At 39.2% G+C, this 24,898-nt stretch overlaps 1 protein-coding gene across 4 annotated transcripts; it reads right to left on the reverse strand.

The window, feature by feature from the left end:
* Window positions 1–2,041: 2,041 nt before the first annotated feature.
* Window positions 2,042–6,184, reverse strand: LOC148023069 (small ribosomal subunit protein eS8-like). 4 transcript variants are annotated; one of them, XR_015693604.1, is made up of 7 exons: window positions 6,035–6,184; window positions 5,721–5,793; window positions 5,230–5,560; window positions 4,707–4,882; window positions 4,505–4,626; window positions 2,513–2,895; window positions 2,042–2,362 (listed from the first exon to the last, which is right to left on the reverse strand). XR_015693604.1 is itself a non-coding variant. In XM_087696056.1 (6 exons), exons 1-5 carry the CDS (start codon window positions 6,036–6,038, stop codon window positions 4,542–4,544), a joined length of 669 nt encoding a protein of 222 aa, XP_087552182.1. In that variant the 5' UTR covers window positions 6,039–6,184; the 3' UTR covers window positions 2,042–2,362; window positions 4,505–4,541. The 4 variants fall into 4 exon arrangements, 3 of the variants coding, with proteins under 3 accessions (XP_087552182.1, XP_087552181.1, XP_087552180.1); XM_087696056.1 differs by lacking the exon at window positions 2,513–2,895; XM_087696055.1 differs by lacking the exon at window positions 2,042–2,362 and having other exon boundaries at window positions 2,425–2,895.
* Window positions 6,185–24,898: the final 18,714 nt, after the last annotated feature.

Genomic DNA, 24,898 nt, shown 5'->3' on the forward strand with positions numbered 1-24,898 from the left:
CACCACAACTACCATCTCCCAGCTTCCATGCAAGCTTGGGGCTTAAGGGCTTGATCAGAAGCAAGAGGTACCCCCTTTCATTTCTCGCATGGTTAAAGGTGCAACCCATTGAAGGTAGGTTTGCAAACTCTCTCTTCACCTATCCTCACAACCAAATTAACTTCTTACCCCTCTCAATGCCCAATCTCCGTACATACCAGGGAATTGGGACATCAACTTGGATGATACCTTGTAATGGCTAATACACTGGGCATCAACTTGGATGATACCTTGTAATGGCTAGTACAATGCATCTGCATCTTCAAAAGATTGCTCACTGGCTAAGAAGGCACGGAAGTTCCTGTCCATCAGAGGCAGCATCCCCGTCTTGTTGGTGGATAGATTATAGATTTACCCTTGTTAAAGCAATCCTTCTGACTACCCCACCTCAGATCCTTTTGAGTCAGCAGTATTTCCTTGAACTCATCTACTTTCTGGGAGATGTTCACAAGTGGCCGCTTTCTCAACAAAGAGAGTATGAATCCAGGAAGGGGGGGATCTACACCAGGGAAATATGCAACACCCATAGTGCTTCAGCCAAATTCTGTACTTCTTGAATCTTCATCAAGCCAGGTAAGATGATCCACAAAGGTAGAGCATCAACAAAATCACATTTGTAGCTAACAGCTGACCCCAAAACCCAATCTCTTTTAGAACTGGACCCAACCAGAACCCTGAAAAAGTCCTTACATATGAACTGATATTGGATGGGCATGTCTTTGGCTTGGAAGGCAGCTCTGGACCAACAGTTGGACACATCCTCACTGGACAGACAATCCATGAGGTAAAGAAAAGGCCCAGCAAAGAGGAAATCAGTACCCCTCTATTTAAAAAGAGAGCAATGACTTTGCCTGCATCAAAACAAGAGTCTGAGGTTCTTCTCAACCTCCATCATGTTAATATCTCGGTTTAGTGGCCTGCAGATAATCCATGTGAGCATTTCCATCCACCTAGGTTCACTTACAGCATGAAGCACCTCCATCTTCCTCCCAGTGGCTCTTTCCCCCACCCAAGATGGGCACCTGTCCCAGGAAAGTTAATTGCAAGTTATTGCTCCAATCTCTTTTAGCACTGGAGCCAACCAGAACCCTGAAAAAGACCTTACATATGAACTGATATTGGATGGGCATGTCTTTGGCTTGGAAGGCCGCTCTGGACCAACGGTTGGATACGTCCTCACTGGACAGACAATCCATGAGGTAAAGAAAAGGCCCAGCAAAGAGGAAATCAGCACCCCTCTATTTAAAAAGAGAGCAATGACTTTGCCTGCATCAAAACAAGAGTCTGAGGTTCTTCTCAACCTCCGTCATGTCAATATCTTGGTTTAGTGGCCTGCAGATAATTCATGTGAGCATTTCCATCCACCTAAGGTCGCTTACTGCACGAAGCACCTCCATCTTCCTCCCAGTGGACCCAATCAGAACCCTGAAAAAGCCCTTACATATGAACTGATATTGGATGGGTATTCCTTTGGCTTGGAAGGCAACTCTGGACCAACAGTTGGATACATCCTCACTGGACAGACAATCCATGAGGTAAAGAAAAGGCCTAGCAAAGAGGAAATCAGCACCCCTCTATTTAAAAAGAGAGCAATGACTTTGCCTGCATCAAAACAAGAGTCTGAGATTCTTCTCAACCTCCAACATGTCAATATCTTGGTTTTGTGGCTGGCAGATAATCCATGTGAGCATTTCCATCCACCTAGGGTCACTTACTGCACGAAGCACCTCCATCTTCCTCCCAGTGCCTCTTCTCCCCACCCAAGATGGACACGTGTCCCAGGGAAGCTAATTGCAAGTTATTGCTCACTTGAAACATGTGTCACAACAACTACATCTACAGACTCCTCGAGAATGAACCCCAAGTGGAGGTCGAATTGCAACCAACCTATAAAGTATCTTGAAAACACAATAATAGATTTTCAAAAACTTGAGAAATTGAGTATGGTGAATGCAGAAATGAAAGGAAGCAGAATAAACTCAAAAAATAAATAATCTAACAATGCCAAAAAAGGGACTGCTTTCCTTATTGCAAACCTAATTGCAAATGTACAAAAAAATTTCAAATCCTTGAACTTGCCAAAAAATAAAAGCAATCCTGGTGATGTCACAAAACGTGCCCACTCCTGGAAATTTGATAAAGTGCACCAATCCCATTTTGAAATTATCCAAACAATGTTTCCAAGATCTACAGAAACCACTCCAAGTCCATTCCCTGGGATGTACCAGTTGACCAGCAATTCTCCGTGGATTAAAGATTTCCCTCAACAGCATATCGGGACATAAGGATTTGCTGTCACCCTGCGTTCCCACTCCCACAATATCTATCATGAAACATTGATCTCTTCAGACACTCAAACAACCAATCTCCTATTAAAAATTCAGATAAGAAGAATCTAAATGCAGCTGCAATATCCCAAGCCCTCAAACAATTCAATAAAGTGCTCACAAAACTTTGAAGGCAAGGAAATTACCAAAATCTCTTACAATCGCAGTTCAAATAGCAGCTGAAAGCTGGTTGATGAGCACTCTAATAAAAGAAAACCTGACTTACAGGCTATACAAATTAATCAAGTAGTTCAATCTGTGCACAACTATAGGAATCTCTAGGGAACCAGAATTAAAGATAAACCTAACTGCAATTCACTAGTAGCCAAAATTTTTCCTGAAACCTTTTCAGTGAGCACTCTATAAATAGAATCCCTGACTTACAGGCTTTTCAAGGTTATCAAGTAGTTCAGTCTGTGCACAGCACAGTTACACAAAACGGCCCGAAACAGCACTTTGGAAAGGGCGAAACACCAATATGGGGTCAAAATCTCTTGAAGCACGTTTCTGACCGAAATGTTTCATAATCCTGAAACAGCACCGCAAGGTCTTTCAGGCCAAACCCAAAATGTTTCCGTTTAAGAAAACATAATTTACTTTAGGCCACAAATGTGCCATCTTGAGTGTAGATCAAGTGAAATCGGATCAACCATTTCAACCACAACCTTTACAAGCAAAAAGGGACCCACCCTTTCAATCATGGCCTTACATAAAAGCAAAATTGCGATTCTTCCACATGTGAAGATTAAAAGTGAACAACTAAAACAAGGATCATGGCTACAATTTGGTTCCAACTACAGTCAATCAATCAAGACCCAACACTTATGACAATCAATTATGAACAACAGAGACCCCTCTCTCTTTTTTCTTTTTTTTCGTAAAAGGTAATTGTATTAATTACGAAAAAAGGTACAAGTTTACATGATTACAAGATACACGATGGCTCTACGCCATCATGTGTAAAAACTCTCTCTCTCTCTCTAAAAGAACTAAACAACAAAAGAGTTACAAAAAGTCATGGCAAAGACGCAGAGGAAATTGCCATATGCCAAGGAAGTAAGTCCTCCCGAGGGAGCAAGTCAAAGTGCCAAATAAGTTCTATCTGCCAATGCAAGAGACCTTTAAGCCTAGCAATATGCCCCTGAACATTAGAGGCGGAATCAAAAAGAAAAGCATTCCGAATGGTCCAATTATGCCAACAGAGACCCCTCTCTCTCTCTCTCCCCCTCTCTCTCTCTCTCTCTCTCAAAGAACTGCTTCCATCTTATAGCTTCATTAACATCCTCTAACTTATAACAGTAAGTTTTTGCAAATTGATAAATTTAGGTTTTCAAAGTAAAAGTCTTTAAACCTTATTAACTAGGATATCATGTAACCTTCATCTTCCCTTGATTATGTCGCATTTCCATTCCCATTTCAGTCCCTTTGAAAATTCATGTTCCCATTCCTGTCCCCGTTCCCGTTTTCGTTTCCATTCCAAAGTTTCACTCAACTATGGTGCACAGCAATGAGAGTCTCTGGGGGACCAGTACAAAAAATAAACCTAGCTGCAGGACACTGCTACTTCCATCTCTTCTGTTCAGACAGTAAACACTTCAATCTGTTGGATCAGAAATGAGTTTCCTGTAGTTCCTTGAAATAAAGCAATATATACCATGTGAAGGCCCTTACATTAGCACCATAAGCTAGGAGAGAAAGGACAACTAAACCTTTTAAACCTACCACAGATTTGCCCTTTTTAAAAGACTCCTCAGAAATTAGTCAGGTCATCTATCAATGTTGTCACAGGTAAAGAGTCAAAAAATGGAACACTTAAGACACCTTTGGTTACAAGATTTAATACTATAATCGACAAAGCACCCATCATCCAAGAACTCATGAATCCCAGCTTAAACATTCCCAATGGAGCAGGCACTAATTGTTAGTCAAGAATCATTCCACCACAACCAAAAAAAGCCTGGCAGATGTAACAGCAATAATGATGTGTAATCCATCCGCCTAAACAATTGTCATTTGTGGCCTCATGTTGAAACTAAAAGCAGAGGCAGCAGCAATACAATGTGTTCTATCAAAACTACTCAAGCTTGCTTGACTACATTTGATTCTCAAGCCCACACAGGCCACGCTTGATGGCTAACCTTTGCATCAAAGCTTTTCAGACATGCTCCCTCAACATTATGCAGCCGCACCAGCACCTTTCCCTTTCTTTCTCTGAATCTTCTTCTGATAAAACTCCAGTTCCTTCCCCTCCAGGATGTAGCTGCAAGTTAAGCAAATAACACTTAAGGACAGCACAAATGGATACGAGTGTAGTCAGCCAGAACATCTACATATGCATACCCATCAGCTCGCCCACACTGCCCAGGACGAGATGATATCGCAGCCAGCAAGCGACCACTAGCAAACTGATCTTCAAGATGGGGATCCAGCTTGTGATCCTTTTGGCGCTCTGCAATTTTCCTCTGGACATGGTTACTTTTCTTCTTATCTTCCTCTGTTGTTCCTGCCTCAGCATCCTGCAATAGAGCAATATAGATCAACAGCCCAACGTCTAACAAAGATGAGGAGAAGGGAGACAGTGGGAACGGCAATTGCCTTCTCATTAACCATGACACAAGGCAAGCAAAGGTGCATTGGGAGAAAAGCAAATGCTACTTAAGTGAACACACCCAAAGACAACCATTCTAATCCCAACAAACTAATCATGAAATTTTTATTTCCAAGGGAAGGATAATGTGATTAGCATATACTACACCCTTCAACCAACATTGATCACCATCTGCCATTAATTCAGCCTATGCATCAAAAAAGGCATTAACATTAGATAGGCACGTGTGTTGACAAAGAATGAGTCCAAAGATACCTCTCCCTCCTTCTTGACACCAGAAGACTTCTTCTTCCTGCCAATATCCACGCCATAATGCTGATTATACCACTGGCGGAAAGGAGCAGCATCGACCTGTACAATTGCAGACTTTACAAGAGTCTGGGTGCGAACAAGCTCATTATTTGATGCATTGTAGACGACATCCAAGATTCGGGTCTTCCTAGTTACAGCCTCTGAGCCCCATGAATAGTTGCCAGTGTCAAGTCGAAGAGCCCTGAACTTATAATTACCTCCTCGAACACGGATTTTCCGCACTGTCTTGTTACTAGACAGCTTTGTCATGGCTGGTTGTCTGCCCAGCTCATACCTGAAATAAATTAAGTGCAGCAATACTGAATGATTCAAGAAATACAACGACAGCACATAGACAAAATCTGCATTACTGTCACGAGCAGTACAAACAGAACAGCATACAACAATTAACAGATACAATGTCCCAGCAAAGCCATGGCCAAGTGATCTCTTACTTTCTCTTCTTGCGCCAGGACTTCTTTTTGCCTCCTGTTGCACGCCTCTTGTGCGTCGAGTCTCGAGAAATACCTGCAAGCGCCAAGAATGATTTAAGCCATGCTTCAGCTCACAAAGCTCTGGATCTGACATCAGATACGCTCCACCGATGCACCACGTGACATATGTGAAGGGCCCGGTCATGCATATAATGCAGGGCCGCTACCACCGACGCTTGTGACAGACAAAAGTAAAGAACACAGAGAGCAATCTAGGGAACACCGTAACACCCACACACACAGTGTGTGTAAGACAGAGAGAGAGAGGGGATTACCCATTGTCGGACGACCTCCAAGGCCCTTAGCGCCCTGTCTGTGCTGTTGATAATAATGATCAAAAGGAAAGAGGCTAGAACCCTAAAACCTTAAAACCTCACCTCTCAGCTCATGATTTCTCAGTCCGACCAATTTATATTTGCATTGCAGAAATACGTAAAAAGTTAAGAGTTCGTGCCAAACGTATTTGCAAAAATTAGAAAAAAATAAATCCTAAATTTTTAGGAGATTTTGCTACTAGGGTAAAGGGTCCAATATAATGACAGCTAGCTTCAGCCCCTTAACGATGCACTAGAAGCAACAATTTCGGTAGCTACGGTGATAGAAAGCTTTGCATGAATGACACAAAGCTTTGAATTTGTTTTGACAACTTGCAAAGTAACAAATTAAGAAAACAACAAGGAAAGGCATTCTGCGGCTCAAAAAAAAAGGCCTACTAATGGGTGATACAATTGCCTCTGTAGAGGGATAAGCCAAGCTAACTTCTTTTCAGGCACATTGAGAGGCCACATTAATCTACCCCAAATAAGCAAGAAACTTCCCTTATGAGAAGTGAATGAAGCACATGTAAGAATACAAACTCATATATGGATCCTTTGTTTTATGTACTCATGTATAGGGGGTAGTGGATGGTGTCAATTCACATCGGTGTTGGGGGTAAAGACACTTGTGCCTAGCTACCCGTGTATTAGTTGCACTCATAATACCCGTACGCATGTACACTACAAGTGGCGGGTGCCCATCACTATCACTTCATTCTTTATTCTTTCAATCACATCTAAATAAAGGGAAGGTTGGTCACACATTGTGCAACTGTTGGAGTTCCCATATCTTGTGTGTCTCTCTCTCTTGCTCTTGCTCCTTTCACCATAGCTCTTACTTTCGCTCCATGCTTCCACATCAAAAATCACTCCCTTTAACTAGTATCAAAGCCATCTTTCTCGAGAGCTTGAGACCGGCCCGACAGCATTGCTTTAGCTTATGGACAAAAGCTTTAGCTCACAGTTTCAATGGTGGCCATGGATTCTTCACCCCGAGATATGCATTGAGCTCTATCTCCTACCTGGTTTCTTCTCCCCCTGTTGCCACATTCCTGGGCATTACTCGGTCCCTTTGAGCACCTTAGACTGCTTCCAAAGCATCAACACCAACAATAGGAGCGGCAACAAGGGCAGTCACATTGGCGTGAATTTTGCATGTTTGTTGCCCCCTCCTTCTTGATCACCCAGCCTCATCCTCCAGCTCCTGGCACTCCACCCAGCTCTTGGCAGTCATTGGAAACTTCCCTAACATCTCTGGCATGAGTTTCGGCATCCATTAAAGCTCGTAGGATTAGCCCATTGATCCACAGTTTGTGACAGTTTGCTATCATAGAGTTCAAGACAACACTTCATTCATTGTCCAGATGTCACTTATGCTTTCCGGGATGTCTATTTGATGTTGGATCATATGACGATGTTATGCCAATGTATTGGAATGCTTTGAGACTTATTTGAGCAATCTTTTGCTCTGTTTAATAGAGGTTTTTTTAATGGATATAATACGTAGGACTAAATGTTATTTTATTAGTGAAAGTATATGGCTATTGCTCCCGGGTGCTTACCGATTATTACGGGTGATGTACCGATGCGTATGCTTCATGTTACATGCTTGGATATGCTTCCGAATTACCTTTAAGCTAAGATTGGATCTTTGAATCTTGCCATTAGTTGTCATTCACAATTATGTTTGGTTATACAATGCTCCAACAAGAGCTTTGCAAGATACTTGGGTTGGATGCTCCCAGATATATGCTACTCGGATCTTGGATGCATGGATGCCTTCCACATGATGCTTTGAGCTTTTTTTGCTTCATTGGCATTCAACTTTCATTCCAGTGGAGCCACTTCTTGACATTTAGAGATTACATTAAGCTTTTGGTTACGCATTTGAGCTTGAGGGTCCTACAATGAGACTGTGGGACTTGGTGACACGTATATACTCTTGTCATGCTTTATGTACACAGTTGGTGCTTTGTGGGCTAGTCTAACATTACTTTTGGATTAGCACCTATCTCTGTCATCCTCCTGCCATCATGATGTTGTCAATGATGTATGCATCTTGGTTGGTTACATACTAAGCTTCCATTATATTACTATGTTAGTTGTGCCTCTAGATGGTCTCTTCTGTTACATGTGAGACCCACTCTATGCATGATGGTTATGCCTATGGGATGTATATTAGTCTAACACACTAATTCTTTGACAGTTCTCAATACTAGTCCCGTATTCACTCACTACTTGGAGCTATTCTCTCACACTTGCAGTTTGTCTTATAGCATTGATTTCCCCTCTTTTGCATTGATCTCTTACTAATGTACTTCATATTCAACATGCTGTGATTGTAGTTTTTAGCACTATTTATGCAAGTAGTCACCTTCATTAGATAATTATTTGCATTGAGTTTGTGGGCAATTCATTACTTAGTCTATACCCCTTGATTTTCAACTTGATCTAGCAATGGTTTTACGGTTGTTTGTAGTAGTTATAGCAGCCTATTTTGATAGTTTGTGCACATGTTTACCTTCATTATGGTTGGTGGCTCGACTAATAGTGCTATCTTTAATATTGATAAGCTAGATGGCACCAACTATAGCTATTGGAAGGCCCAAATCTAGTACGTTTTGGTGCAGAAAATGCAAGTTAGGCCCTTAAAACATAAGGGTGTCAAGCCTGAACTTATTGATGCAAATGATTGAGTTGAATTAGATGAGCTATGTAAGTCCACCATCATATTATCCCTCTCTAAGTAGGTGTTGTATAATGTTGTCTCTAATGGGAAGTTTGAATGGAAATTATGGGAAAAAGATTCGTAATGTCTATGACAAATAGAGCCCCGCTTCTCAAATGTATTGGCTAAAGCAACTCATGGACCTTCGTCATTCCATTATCAGTCATTTGTCTTTGTAGGGGATTGAATTTAAGGGTACTCTTCTTCCCTTGTTTCTCTTAGTTATACTGCTTGAATCATGGGATACCTTTCACACTGCTATGTGTGCCATCATACCTATTGATGGGCTACAGTTGCAGGATGTAGAGGGTGTGACTGAAGAGGTTAACAAGAAGAATGTCGATGCTTCCCACACACCTCATGCTTTGATAATTAGAGGCAATAATGGTAGGGGTGGTAATGATCACCATGGCAGAGACTCTCAGCAATCTCACTCTCAATCACGTGGATAGTCTCGTAATAAGTCCCGTGGTTGTAAGTCCTCGTTGACTTGTCATTACTATGGGAAAGTAGGGCATATTCAGCCACAATGCCATAAGATGCCTGGGGACAAGCGCAGAGAAAAGGGCAAGGGTAAAGCACAGGACAAAAAATGATGATCGCAACATTGTCCCTAGCAAGTCCAGTTGACATTGAAGAGATTAATGTTGTACATATTGATTCAAGATGATGATTTCATACTTGCAGTTTCTTCTCGTCATACTTCACAATTGACCGATGCTTTGTGACAGGGTATACTTAGTGTTGGCTGATAAATCCAGGGGTTTCTTTTCATGTGACCCCTCATAGAGAGATGGAGTGGTTTCACTCCTATCGCAGTTTGATTGGATTTGTTTGTTTGGGTAATGAACTTGCATTGGAATAGTTTGTATTGGTAACGTCTAGCAATTTGGTTCAAATTGCATGTTTACTCTTCATGATGTATGTCATGTACCCGCTCTCACGAAGAGCCTTATCTCCACTGGAACTTTGGATGATGCAGGTTATGTAGTTTCTTTTGGTGATTCCTCGTGTAATATTACCCATGGGAATCTTGTCATTGCATGTTGTGCTAAGTCCAATACTATCTACCCCTTGCTTGTATCTAGAACAGTTGACCATATATTTGGCAATGGATACAATTCCATGTGTATCTCTTTGGCATTGTCGCCTTGGGCACATGTCCTTAAAAGGAATAAAAATGCTTACTCATTTGCAGTATCTTTCGCCCCTTGACTATAAGTGCTTTGAGTCTTGTGATCATTGTTTATATGGTTGGCAGGCCATAAAAAATTTGGTATGATACGCATAGGTGAGACACTCGCTCTTGTTCATTCGGATGTACGTGGTCCCATGTCATGCAAGTCATTAGGTGGCACCAAGTAATTCGTTACTTTAATTGATGACTATGTATAAGGTCCGAGCATATCCTATTAAGCAAAAATCATAAGTCTTGACTATGATTCAGCGTTGGCTTGCTTTGGTTGAGAACCGATTTGAGTATAGGCTGAAATATCCAAGGTTAGATAATGGGGGTGAGTATATCTCTAAATCCTTTAAGTAGTTTTGTTGACGAACAGGATATTAAGCGCATCAATTGACTATTCCATACACCCCATCCCAGAATGATATGGCCGAGTGCATGAATAGGATAATTCAATAGTAAGTTTGCAATATGCTTAGCTAGGCAAGCTTACCATAGTATTTTTGAATTGAAATAATTACTATTGTCGTACACTTAGTAATTCGATTTCCATGTGTTACTCTTGAATATTAGGTTACATAGGAGATATGGTCTAGAAAACCTCCCTCTCATATGCTCATTCACATGTCTTTGGTTGTGAGGCTTTCTGTCATGTCCCCAAGGACAAGCACAATAAGTTGGATCCTAAGTCTAGGAAATGTATCTTTCTTGGTTATGGGGATGCAAGTGAGATGGGCTATCACATATGGGATCCACATGCTCGAAAGGTTATCTGTAGCCACGATGTTGTTTTCCATGAGGAAAAAATGCATAAGCAACCTCATCATGTAGTTGAGATATGTAGGGTGGTATGTCAGGAGGAGCCCCCTATTACTGTGCAGCCCGCTAAGATAGCTTGCAACAGCCGCGTTGATGCCCTGATGGCCCAGGTCCCTGATTCTCTATAGGATGTATAGGACCCACAACCAACTTTGAGGCAATCTACTAGAGATAAGTGATAGTCGGTGTGGTTTGAGCCCTCTATGAATTATGCTATGGTGATAGATACTAGTGAGCCTCTTACTTATGATGAGGCCATGCACATAGGTGATAGTCATTCTTGGAAGAGGGCCATGTAGTTTGAGTGTGACTCACTATAGAAAAATCATAAATGGGATTTGGTTTCTTTGCTTAGTGGATAAGCGTGCTTTACCATGGAAGCGGGTGTACAAGTTAAAAAGTATCCCTAGATGTCCAAAGTTGGGGATATAAGGCCAAATTGGTTGCTAAGGGCTTTAAGTAGAAACATGGTATGGACTTTGATGATGTCTTTTCTCTTATTGTGAAGGTGACTACCCTATGCTTGATACTAGGTTTGGTTGCTCATCTTGACTTAGATCTTTATCAGATAGATGTCAAGATAGCTTTTCTTCATGGGGACTTGCACAATGAGATTTACATGGAGCAACCAAAGAGGGCTTTGCAAAACATGGCAGGAAACATCTAGTGTGTAGATTGAGAAAGAGCCTTTATGGCCTTGAGCAAGCACCTAGGGAATGGTATCACAAGTTTGATGGCTTTATGTATTCATAGGGATATTCTCGCAATAATATGGATTCATGTTTATACATGAAGAAGGCTCATGATAGTAGCCTTATGATTTTGATTCTCTATGTGGATGATATGTTGATTATTGGGAGTGTTGATGATGAGATAGATACCTTGACATGTCAACTCAATAAGAGATTTGAGATGAAAGACATGGGACAGGCTTCGCGTATTATTGGGATGTGCATTATATGCAATCGCTCTAAGGGGCTCCTTTACTATCACAGAAGGAGTACATCCAAAAGGTCCTTCAGTGGTGTCATATGCAGGATGTTAAGCCTATTGGATATCCTTTACCTTCTCACGTGAAGGTTAGTCAAGTCGATTGTCCACAGTCTAATGAACATAAGGCCGAGATGGCTAAGATTCCTTCTGCATCCACAGTAGGCAATTTGATGCCATGATAGCCGCTCCTCTTGACATAACATTTACAATGGGAGTAATGGCATGCTATATGGCTAGACCTTATAGGAGTTCGTGGAATACACTGACTCTGATTATGCATGACATACAAACAAGAGGAAGTCTAGCTCTGGCTATGTCTTCACCTTTGCTAGAGGTGTTTTTCTTGGATGTCGAGGGTGCAAAAATGCATGGCCCTATCTACTATAGAGGCAGAGTATGTTGTAGCCAATGAGGCTTTCAAGGAAGCTCGTTGGTTATGCCATTTGGTGGCAGACCTTGGCATTACTGATGTGGTCCCTACATTGCATTCAGATTCCATGAGTGCTATTCAATTGGCCAAGAATCCAATCTTCCATGTGAAGACGAAGCACATTGAGGCGTGTTACCACTTTATTCGAGAGGTTGTTGAGGACAAGTCCATTGAGATCATCAAGATCTCAACTAATCAAAATCCTACAAATTTGCTCACTAAAATTATCTCAGGGGTGCATTTTGTCTTCCTCAGGAAGTTGATGGGCGTCAGATGAGATGACATCTTTTCTCATCTTGTTGTACTTATGTATATTTATACTTTGTCACGTTTTTCTTGTTCTCTCCTCATTAGGGGCACATTCGCATTTAAGTGGGAGGTTGTTGGGGGTAAAGGCACCTATGCCTAGCTGCCCGTATATTAGTTACACTAACAGGGTCCGCACCTGCACACCTATACATTGCAGGTGATGGGCGCCCATCATTGTCACTCAATTCTTTATTATTTAAGTGATATTTGAATAAACGGAAGGCTGGTCACACATTGTGACTGATGGGGTTCTTACATCTCATGTCTCTCTCTCTCTCTCTCTCTCTCTCTCTCTCTCTCTCTCTCTCTCTCTCTCTCTCTCTCTCTTGCTATTGCTCCTTCCACCATAGCGCTTGCTTTTGCTCCATGCTTCCACTTCATAAATCACTCCCTTCAATAGACATGCCTCAAGGACTTTAGTGACCACAAAAGTGTTCTCAACAAGACCTGAATGGCATTGGATGAGATTCTCATAAAAATTATTGAGCAAAGATGATGCCAGGAGGCATATTTCATGGTGGATTTCGTGCCACGGTGGATTCCGTGAGGTTTTACGGTGGATTCCGTAAACTTTGATGACCGGGGCTCATACACAAAGTGGATTCTTTGTGCGAGAAGTTGATGGGGACGCCTATCCTTTTCGGGCGTTTCATTAATTTAGTGTGTACATGGGTGATTCCATAGCGGGCGATTCCGCAAAATGCATATTAAAGTAATAAACGTTTATGAGTTTAGAGTGCGCACTCGTAATAAATTAAGGTTAGGATTGATTTCTAACCAATTGATTTATTTATGTAGCTGAAGACTGCTAGGTATTCACTTTTGTCGGTTTAATTGTGTTATTTTACTAACGATTGTGAATGCTTCAGTTGATGTGTAGAGATAGCAGCAGTGGCGGAGGAAAGCATTGGAGGATAGCGAGTATTCGATTTATCATTTATATTTTGATGGGCGCATACCTTAGGCATGGCGCCTATATTTTGTCGCGCCTATTTATTGAGGCGTTGGATATTTATTTATTATTTTGTATGCGCATGGGCGCACGATTATGTTATTTGTACTTAGACATTGTATTGGGTATGCCAGACTCTTTGGGCACTGCCCACTAGCTTTATTTCTATTTTGTGCTAAAGCAAACTCAAAAGCTAAAAGCTTGCTATTTTGTAATTTGGGCTATTCTTTGAGCTTGAAGATGATTAATACATAAAATACATTCTTTGTGGAGTGCTCACACAAGGTATGGGGGGAGATTGCACCCAATTGGTCTCTTGTTCATGTCGTGCATGCTTTTTACCTTGAGTTTTGTGCAAAAAGTAGAGTTCTTTTGTTCTTGGGGACCTTCCGGCATTCACTACGCAAGCGTACAGCATCCGATCTGCTCACCAATGGTATCAAAGCGACGCTGAGATCAAGAGCTTCCAATCGCTACCCATCTTGTGCGAAGGCGGAGCTCCTGGAACGATCGAGCTCTACGGTCAATCTCGTCGCGAACGGTCGATACGGGTGGATTCCTGGCGATCAAGAACCTCTGTTTCCATCATCAGATCGCGAAGGACTAGCTTGCAGCAGAGCAGAGGACCACTTCTACATCCTCTTCTCCAAGTCGTGGTTATACAAAGATAAGTCTCAATTTCTATAAGCTTAAAAGCTTAAAACCTAAAGACTACAAAGCTTCAATAAGCTTAATACCATAAATTTCATCTCGGGCGGCGTCAGTATCTTTTCACCGTGTTCAAACCCGTCGACAGCATGCCGCATTACTTGAAAATCGACTAGGCTTATTAAAGCCTTAAACTACACTACTAAGTTAAGTCACTTAAGCCACAAGTCACACAAAAGCTCCCAAGTTCTGCAAGTATTCCAAGTTTAAATCCTGCAAGTTTGATAAATCAACCAAGTTCTGCAAGTCCTGGAACTTTACAAGTCACATAAGTCTGCAACTCTGTAAGTCAGACAAGTCACCTGAAGTCAAAACTGACTTCTGTTCAAAACTCATAAAAGGGCTGTTCCTGCGCAGAAACTCCGAACTGCAAAGTTGTTCATTGGAAGGTACTCTTCGCATACACAGGTTTGCTGAACCATTTTCAGCACGTGCAGAAGATTAAAATGCAGATTTTTCAAAGATTACAAATCTCCAATAGCCAAAGACGAAGATTGTGAAAGCCACACACAAAAATATATAAGCCTTGTATACCCGAACTTGAGCTACGCTCATCCCGCTAATTTGATTTTGAGAGTGTGAGGTATTTTGAGTTTTGCAGGATGACAGAACCACATATGGATTACCTACGATGGAGCAAAAGCTGGACTTAATTATGATGCAGTTGGATGAAGAACGACGAGCTAGGCAAGCATTACAAGTTCAATTGGCTAATTTACAAAGATCGACTACCAACAAAGAGGAACCTCAATCTAAAGACCTTATCCGACGTACCATCGACGTGACTCTCGAAGCTCAATCCATCCGCAATGAAACAAAGATAAGTAAAAGAAATTTCAAATTTCGTACTTTCAATGGTACTCGAGAGGGAAAAACTGTTCTTGTATTCATCAGTCAGTTTGATGACTACTTTCATGAGGAAACATCTGCAGAAAAAGATAAAATCATGTGTGTCACTAATCATTTAGTGGATAGAGCATCTCTTTGGTGGACCGTGGTTCATAAAAGTATAGATTGTTCCATTACCTGGGAGAATTTCAAGAAGAAGTTTATGCAGAATTTCCTTCCTCCACAATTCCATGAAAAAGCCATTAAACAATGGGACCTTCTTCAGCAACGAGATCGTGAGCCTATTCCTCAATACACCGAACGCTTTTGAAATGCATTACTCCAGTTACGCATGCTTGAAGATGTACCTGAAGCGACACACAAGCACAAGTATATGTCTGGATTACTTGGGCATTACTACGCTGAAGTTAATATGTTCAAGCCTGCAACTCTTGAAGACGCAATTTCATTAGCTCATGACACTGAAGACAAGCTGCGAGGAAGAGACAAGCATCCACAGCAATTCCAAACCAATGGTAACTATGGATCTAAGCAATTCAACTCAATTTTTAGAAGATTTAATCAAGGTCGTTTTCCTTCATCATCTTTCCGTAAGAATTGGGCAAAACCACCTGCTTTACCATCCAATGCCAATCAAAACCCCAAGCCTATTCCACAGCCAAATCCTAATGTCCCTAGACTTCCCGCCATTGCAAACAATGTAACCAAAGCCAAACCTATAGTGTGTTATAAATGCCACCAACCTGGACATCTAGCAGCAAATTGCCATTCGAAGAAGCCACCTGTCCATATCAACTACCTTGGAGCAATGAAAGATGAAGAACATGAAGATATGCCTGATTTCACGGAAGATGAAGATGACATTACCATTCCTTCGGATACTTTACCAGGTATGCTAACTCCACATTCTTTATTAACAATGAAATGTTTAGTGCATGGAAAGGAAAAGATTATTTTGCATGATGATGGTAGTACTCATGATTTTATTTCTGCAAAACTAGTGAAAGAATTGAAATTACAGACTGTACCTACGCATTATCGCATTAAGACAGCATTCTTAGGCACAAGGTATAATGGCACACAGGAAGTGCATGATTTAGAAATTCAAATTGGTCAATACACTGAAAGAATAAATTTTCTAGTTGTACCACTACAGTCCAGTGATATTATTTTAGGTATGCCTTGGCGTCATCAGCATAACCCTAATATAGATTATTCCACACATTCTATTAATATTCAATTTCAAGGAAAACATATTACATTGTATGGTATGGATGCATCTAATGATTTTCCACTGCTTTCTCATACTCAAGCTAAATGTGCATTACGCAAAAGTAGTAAATCCTATATGCATCCTAGGCATAAAGAATTTCTTGCACACTTTAAAGACTGTTTTGCAGAAGATCTAGCACCTGGTTTACCTCCTTCACGACCAGAAGACCATAAAATAGATTTGATTCCTGGTACACAACCACCTTGCAAAGCACCATATAGGCATAACCAGATAGAGCAAAAAGAAATTCAAAGTCAAGTTGAGGAATTACTAAATAGAGGATTGATTAGACCTAGTAGTTCTCCATTTGGTGCACCTGTTCTGTTTAGTAAAGAAGAAAAATAATACCTATCGTATGTGCATTGACTATCGAGCTTTATATAAGATCACAGTAAAGAATAGGTATCCAATTCCTAGAGTCGATGACCTTATGGATAAACTACAAGGTTCTGCCATATTTAGTAAAATAGACCTTAAATCTGGTTATCATTAGGTAAGATTAGATAAGTCTGACATATTCAAGACTGCATTTAGGACACAAATTGGTCACTATGAATTTTTAGTGATGCCTTTCGGATTGACTAATGCACCTCCTACATTTTGTAGAATGATGAATCGTATATTTTTGAAATATCAGTATTGTGTTATTGTATTCTTTGATGATATTTTGGTGTTTAGTCAAAATGAGAAAGAACATTATGAACATTTGTCCTTGGTTTTCCAGTTATTAAAAGATAATCAACTGTATGCTAACCCGGAAAAGAGTGAGTTCTTTAAAACAGAAATTGAATATTTAAGTCATATTGTATCATCTGATGGTATTAAGGTCGACCCTAAGAAAATAGAAGCAATATTGAATTGGCCTATACCTAAAAATGTGCATGAGTTACGATCATTCCTAGGTCTTGCTAGTTTCTACAGGAAATTTATGCGTAATTTTTCATTACTTGCTTTACCATTCACTAAACTTTTAAAGAAAGGTATTATTTATCATTGGTCCGATAATCAACAGAAATCCTTTGACTTATTGAAACATGCATTAACCCATGCTCCTGTATTACAATTGCCTGATTTTAATAGACCATTCTTTTTAGTAGTGACTGATGCTAGCGGATCTCGAATAGGAGCCGTACTTTTGCAGGACAATCATCCTATAGCCTATTCTAGTTGTAAACTAAAGCCCTCAGAACTTAAATATTCCACATATGATAAAGAATGATTAACTGTAGTACAAGCCTTAAGACAATGGAAACACTACTTAATGGGCTCTGAATTTATGATTAAGACAGATCAACAAAGTATTAGACATTTACTTAACCAATCCTAAATATCACACCGACATATCAAATGGGCAGCCTTTATTCAGAGTTTTCATCCTATCATTCAATATCAACCCGGTAAAGAAAATGTAGTGGCCGATGCATTAAGTAGAAGACCTGCCATTCATAATATTTCTGTTATATCATTTGATTCTTTAACTCCTATGAAAGATACTTATCATCAGGACATTACATTTCATGCTGATTGGAATAAATTAGTTCAAAATAACTGGATTCCTATTGATTCACTGTCTTATAATGATGGATTTATGTTTTATGAAAAGAGATTATGTGTTACCGTTCCATTCAGATCTTTTGTTTTGAATGAAATTCATTGTCCTCCATATCAAGGTCATAGAGGTATCATATCTACTTTACGTACATTAACTGAAGATTTTTATTGGCCGCATATGGACATTGATGTATCTAACTTTGTTTCTGAATGTTTGATTTGTCAAAGAGTTAAGAGACATCATGGTAAACAGTATGGATTACTTATGCCTTTATCTATTCCGTCAAGACCATGGGAACAAATTTCTATGGATTTTATTACTGGTTTACCTAATACTAAATCTAACCATGATATGATTTGGACAGTAGTAGATAGATTTAGTAAACAAGCATATTTCATTCCATGTAACAAAACTTTAACAGCATCATAGGCAGCACAATTGTTTTTGAAAACTGTTTTTACTAACCATGGATTACCAAAAGTTATTATTTTTTATCGTGATTCTAGATTTTGTAACAACTTTTGGATTACTTTATTTGCTAACCTAGGCACAAAAATTGATTTCTCATCTGCATTTCATCCTGAAACTAATGGACAAACAGAAGCCACTAACAGTACTATTTTAGATCTTTTACGTGCTTACACTATTTCTAAACCACAGACATGGGACACATATTTGCATTTATTACAGTTTGCATATAACAATACACCACACACATCTACAAAGAAAGCACCGTTTGAAGTGATTTATGGTTATAGATTGTCTACACCTGTTGCATCTTTATCAAATAGAATTCAAAGTGCTGATGATATTGCTAATATGCACACTACTATTTTTGATGAGGTTAAAGACATGATTGCCAAAGCCCAGCAATCATATACCAAACAAGCCAATAAGAAAAGACAAGCAATGAATTTCAAAGTTGATGACTATGTTTGGTTGAGAATAGAAAAACGTAGATTACAAAGTGTAGATAGACACCCAGTTGTGAAATTAACACCTAGATTCTATGGACCATTTAAGATCATTCACAAAATTAATGACAATGCATTCAAGTTAGAATTACCACCTCACTGGAAAATTCACAACACATTTCATATTAGTTTATTAAGACCCTTTAGAGGCCAATTACCTCTACACCCTGTTTATAAAAACCCACATTTGTTAGAGGAAGAGACTGAAATACTTGAACCTGAAGCTATCATAGATACTGACTTTATGACCACTAGAACTGGCCGAATATATTCTAGATATCTAGTCAAATTTAAGAACCATCCTGTAGAAGAAGCACAATGGATGCACGCTAGAGACTTAAATGCTTTCCCCACTCTGTTAGCTCCACATTGAGCTAATAGCAATTGAGGTCAATTGCTATCCCACCCCGGGGGTATGATGCTAGGAGGCATATTTCACGGTGGATTCCGTGAGGTTTTACGATGGATTCCGTAAACTTTGATGACCGGGGCTCATATACAAAGTGGATTCTTTGTGCGAGAAGTTGATGGGGATGCCTATCCTTTTCGGGCATTTCATTAATTTAGTGTGTACATGGGTGATTCCATAGCGGGTGATTCCGCAAAATGCATATTAAATTAATAAACGTTTATGAGTTTAGAGTGCGCACTCGTAATAAATTAAGGTTAGGATTGATTTCTAACCAGTTGCTTTATTTATGTAGCTGAAGACTGCTAGGTATTCACTTTTGTCAGTTTAATTGTATTATTTTACTAACGATTGTGAATGCTTCAGTTGATGTGTAGAGATAGCAGCAGTGGCGGAGGAAAGCATTGGAGGATAGCGAGTATTAGATTTATCGTTTATATTTTAATGGGCTCATACCTTAGGCATGGCGTCTATATTTTGTCGCGCCTATTTATTGAGGCGTTGGATATTTATTTATTATTTTGTATGCGCATGGGCACACGATTATGTTATTTGTACTTGGACATTGTATAGGGTATGCCAGACTCTTTGGGCACTGCCCACTAGCTTTATTTCTATTTTGTGCTAAAGCAAACTCAAAAGCTAAAAGCTATTTGAGCTTGAAGATGATTAATACATAAAATACATGCTTTGTGGAGCGCTCACACAAGGTATGGTCTCTTGTTCATGTCGTGCATGCTTTTTACCTTGAGTTTTGTGCAAAAAGTAGAGTTCTTTTGTTCTTGGGGACCTTCTGGCATTCACTACGCGAGCGTACATCATCCGATCTGCGCACCAAAAGTTTTTGAGAAACACATCCTCAAAAGTTTTGTCAATCTTTTGGTGCGGGAACACACCTATGGGTTGTTAAATTTGATCAAAACATGAAAAATAAGGCACTATGATTTTAGTATAACCAAAAATACAATATGTTATATTTACTATTGAAACAAAAAAGAAGTAGGAAGTTAGCCACCTAAATTAAAGTCAAGGGAAAGAAAGCTAAGGTAGAAGCCATGCAGGTGCCAACTATGTGAATCAACCTAAAGAAGATCAATCATTGTTTTGATTGAGAGGGAGCTCGATAATCAAAGAAACAATGGTTCATGAGACGACGCGAAAGATCACAAGTAGATCTAGTATAATGGGGATAGGGGGCTATTGTTACATGCGGGTGATGGGAGCTAAGGATGTCATGGAGAAGAATGATTGTAGAAAAGAGGGCAACTGGTTGGAGAACCAATCAAGAGAGTTGAAGAGACAGGATGCATCATGATTGCTAGCTAATTTGAAGAAGCATAGGCAAGCTACAAGGGCATCTTGAAGTAGCAGTGGGTGCAATACTTGAACTAGCCAACAAGATTTTCGGACGACCGTCGTGCCTACAAAGAAGGCAAGTGATTAGTCAAATATGCATTTTCTATGCCATGATGTCATTGATTGCATTCAAATAGAACACTAAAGCTATTTTGGGTGTGTTTGATATTCAACAACAATTGATTGATTAGCTTCCTTAAATTTATGACAACCAAGTGATGATGTTCTATGAGGTGATTGTTTCAATCTTAGACTAAGGAGCTACCTCAAATTCAACACAACCATGTGCGAGGATAAGAGATCACACTACGAGATTCATATTTCTCTTATTTTTAATAACTTGTTATTTTTGTTGATATGTATAGTACTACATAGTTTTTGGTTTTAGTTCAGGGAGTTGTATATAGGAGATGATTCCTCATGGACTCTTGAGATTTTCTTGTGATGGAAGCATTTGATATTTCTCTTTCCTCTTTGATGCACTCGGTGCTATGGTGATTGGAATATGCATGGTTGTATCCTTATGCCTAGAGTCTTTGTGCAAAAAGTTGTGAGGCTTGTCCTCTTTGATGCACTTGGTGCTATGGCGATTGGAATATGCGTGGTTGTATCCTTATGTCTTTATGAAAGGAAGAGTTAAATTTGATTAGGTGTTTTGTTGTTAGCTATAATAGGGATGATTTTGTGAATACATGTCTTGAGCTAGTGTACATTTTAATCCTCCCTTTTGGACATCCAATATCTCGATACTTAGAACATTCCATGTGGATGTTGTATTACATTTGTTTGATGCCAAGTTTATCTGATGATACCCATGATTCTTCGTGGACAATGGATTTTGATATCTTGTTAGGGTGGCTAGGTGGTGGGGTTGGGTAGGCTTTTTCAGTTGTCTTGTTATTTTACCTTACCAATGATAGAAAAAAACCAAACTATATGAACCTTGTACCAAGCCACAACTCTATCATTGGAACTCCTTTGAGTTGGATTTCCTTTTTCAACTCTTGCTTGACAACATGATTGAAATTGAGGAATCTGAATCTTCTACTCTTAATTCCACACAACAACATTTTTTGAATACATATAAACATTGTTTGCAAAGGACTATCTGCCACAATTGCTACCCTCTATAAGAGACTTAAATCAATATGAGATAATTATTTCCTAGAGTTTCTCCTCGACACAAGGCACCTATGAGCATAGCCCACTACACTAAAAAGATATATAGAGACAATTCACTAAACTTTTGGACAAATGGCCTTATAAGACCCGCTCTTCACCCTTTGGATCACATGTACTCTTGGTCTAGAAGAAAACAATGTGCATTAACTTGTAGAGCACTCAATAAAGTCATAATCAAAATAGATATCGCATTCTATGTGTTGATGATTTCCTAGACAACTTAAAAGGACTCAAGATCTTTAGTAAAATTGATTTAAAGTTCTGATATCATCAAACTAGAATGGATTTGACTGACATAATTAGAATTGCTTTTCATGCGCAATTTGGTCACTATGAGTTTGTTGTGTTGCCTTTTGGTTTAACAAATACACTAGTAAATTTTGCTAGGCTCATGAACAAAACTTTTATTGATTATTAACATTTTTTCATTATGTATTTTGATGATATATTAGCATTTAGTAAATTAGAAAGTGAATATAAAGAGTGTTTAAAAACTATATTTGGCTTGCTATATCATACTCATCTTTACATTAATTCTACAAAGAGTGCTTTCTTCCAACATCAAACAGAGTAGCTTGGTCATATTGTTTTGGTACAACAAGTATAAAAAATCCAAAGAAAGTTCGTACTATTAATGAATAACTTACACCCAAAAATGTCCATGAAGTTCATTCCTTCTTGGTACAGAGAAGGTATCCACAGGTAAAAAGAGAATTATGGGAAATTGTGATAGCCCTTAAATGTGATAAGGAGTATTTTATGGGTGCTCATGTAGTCATTGAGACTGATTGTTTGCCGGTATTGGGTATGATTACTAGTTGTGCTACCTCAGACATTGCTATGCTCCAGTGGATTGCATACATCAAATCTTTAAACCCTGAATTTCAGCATATTGCAGGAAGAGATAACCCAGTGGCAGACATGTTATCTCGAGCACACTATAAGAATGAAGATGGGATGATGGATGAGGAGGAAGAAGATGACTTTCTTGCAGTTGAAAATGATGTTGTAAGAGTGAATTTAGCAATGCAAGGAGTTGCTACAGCATTAACAGAAGCTTGGACAACAAAGAGAAGACACTTTAGATGTTTTGTATCTTGTGTAGAAGTGTTTCTGGAAGACAAATATACAGGAGAGTGGCTGAGAATTGGTCAATACCTCAGTACATTAATGTTACTGCCTACCAAGACCATAACAGAAAATAAAGGAAACATCAAACTGCCTGAAATAGCTATGTTACTATAGGAAACTTTCTGACATGATTTACAAGCATTCCACACATTCATTCTTCAGGAACACTACGCAAACATGACCTACATATTACATTCATCAGCGCAGAATTACTGTCTTGAAAACTATCACACAGTTCTCTATCATCACGACCACTCATGATCAAATAACTTAAAATAGACAATGTAAATATTCAAGAAACTGGTACACAGTGATAGAACCAGAAATGAGCGATCGAAATCTGGCATTGTCTTGAAGAAATCACAATCCTGATCACGCAGGATCTCAAAAGGTACAATTTCCTGAACATTAGGAAAACTCTTGAATGTCATGTAAAAACTTCATATGAAAGATAAAGGCTGCTTTACATATGTTGAACCTTCAAGCCTACATGCACACAAATACTAAGGTATAAAATAGCAAATATATGGTGGAATCCGAGCCCTAACACCTGGCACAATAGCCTGGAGGATGATTGGGATAGTCATGACTCGAATCCACAAGCATGTAGCTAAGGACAGAAAAGATAAACAACTGACTATGATGAAGACTAACTCAAAGAACGCAATTATACCCTGCCAGAGGCCTTGCACCTCTTAACAAGCCACACTGAGCTACCATGAGTAGAGCCCCTCTAGGATACTCATAGTCCTCTTGTGCAGTTGCATAATTGGTCCTAAGTGTCAATGAAATTAAAATAGTAGCTAAGTAAACATGCCAAGGCTAAGAACTCATTAAGTACAATGACATCCATACTACACCATAGAGAATAAAGATATAGAACCATGAATGAATCGGTAAATCACTACTACAATGGTAAAGAGTAGGAACAATAATCAAGAAACATGTCGTTGATGCTCTAGCATCTACATCATAATTAATGTATGGGAATGTACCACACAACTTGAATTTCAAACAAGAAACTACATCTCCAAAGAAATATGCAATATAATCCAAGAAAACCTGTAAAAGAAAACAAAACAGAATTGCATCTGCATCTGCATCATACTCATTCAGAGCTTCAATTTGCACCATATCATCTAAACAATATTGATTTGCATCAATCCTGACTGATATAGCATATATCTCTTGACTTTCAGGTCGATTTTCAAGTTTCTAAAAAACTCGATCTTCAGGTTGTTGCTGTACTTGTTGTTTTCCAGCTTGCTATAGTACTTCTTGATGCATTTCCTACTTTTTAGGCTGTTGCCATACCATTTATTACTGTAGGAAACTAGATTGCTGGTGTAGAAACTCAAGTTGCAAAAATTCAGGTTGCATGCGTTCAAGTTGCTACAATCCATATTGAAATTCTACCATTACCAGCAAACCTAAACAATCCTGAGTTGCTAAAATCTGCTGTAAACGTGAAAATTTCAGCAAACCTAAAAAAATATCTTATAAGTAAAGAATTTGAACACTTCTTGATGGAGAAAACCGATTAATATGACCCATACAACCATTCCTTCTGTAGCATCAACTGCAGAGATATCAACTACTATAGGTACTTACATGATTCTACTCACTTCAACCTCATCTCCAAACTGATTAGAATACTCAAGAACTGCAAAAATATCAAACTGAATTGAGACATCAACAACTCGATCATTATCATGTTCATTCACATCTACAGTGTTCACTATAGACTGAGATGCTTCCATATCCTGACTTGGAGATTTTGGTTGCTGCTCAAGATAAAGTTGCATAGATCCAAAATTCTGAAATAATTTATCCAATTCAGTTCCTAAACTTCCCTGAAACTCAAACAACTCCTGCTCAACCAAAAAGTCATTAATCATCATAAATTGTAGAAAGAGCAATTTGTTGTCTAGGAACTTCATTTTCAGCCATGCTGGGCTACTCCTGATACCTTTG

This window comes from Lygodium microphyllum, chromosome 16, assembly GCF_053477565.2.
Source record: "Lygodium microphyllum isolate KBCC chromosome 16, Lygodium_microphyllum_v1.1.10, whole genome shotgun sequence".
Taxonomy (NCBI): domain Eukaryota; kingdom Viridiplantae; phylum Streptophyta; class Polypodiopsida; order Schizaeales; family Lygodiaceae; genus Lygodium; species Lygodium microphyllum.

Coding starts and splice junctions, on each gene's coding strand:
- LOC148023069 (XM_087696056.1), bottom strand. Junction 5,561..5,720: donor TCCTGGCGCAAGAAGAGAAA/GTAAGAGATCAC, acceptor AATTTATTTCAG/GTATGAGCTGGGCAGACAAC. Junction 4,883..5,229: donor GTGTCAAGAAGGAGGGAGAG/GTATCTTTGGAC, acceptor GCTCTATTGCAG/GATGCTGAGGCAGGAACAAC.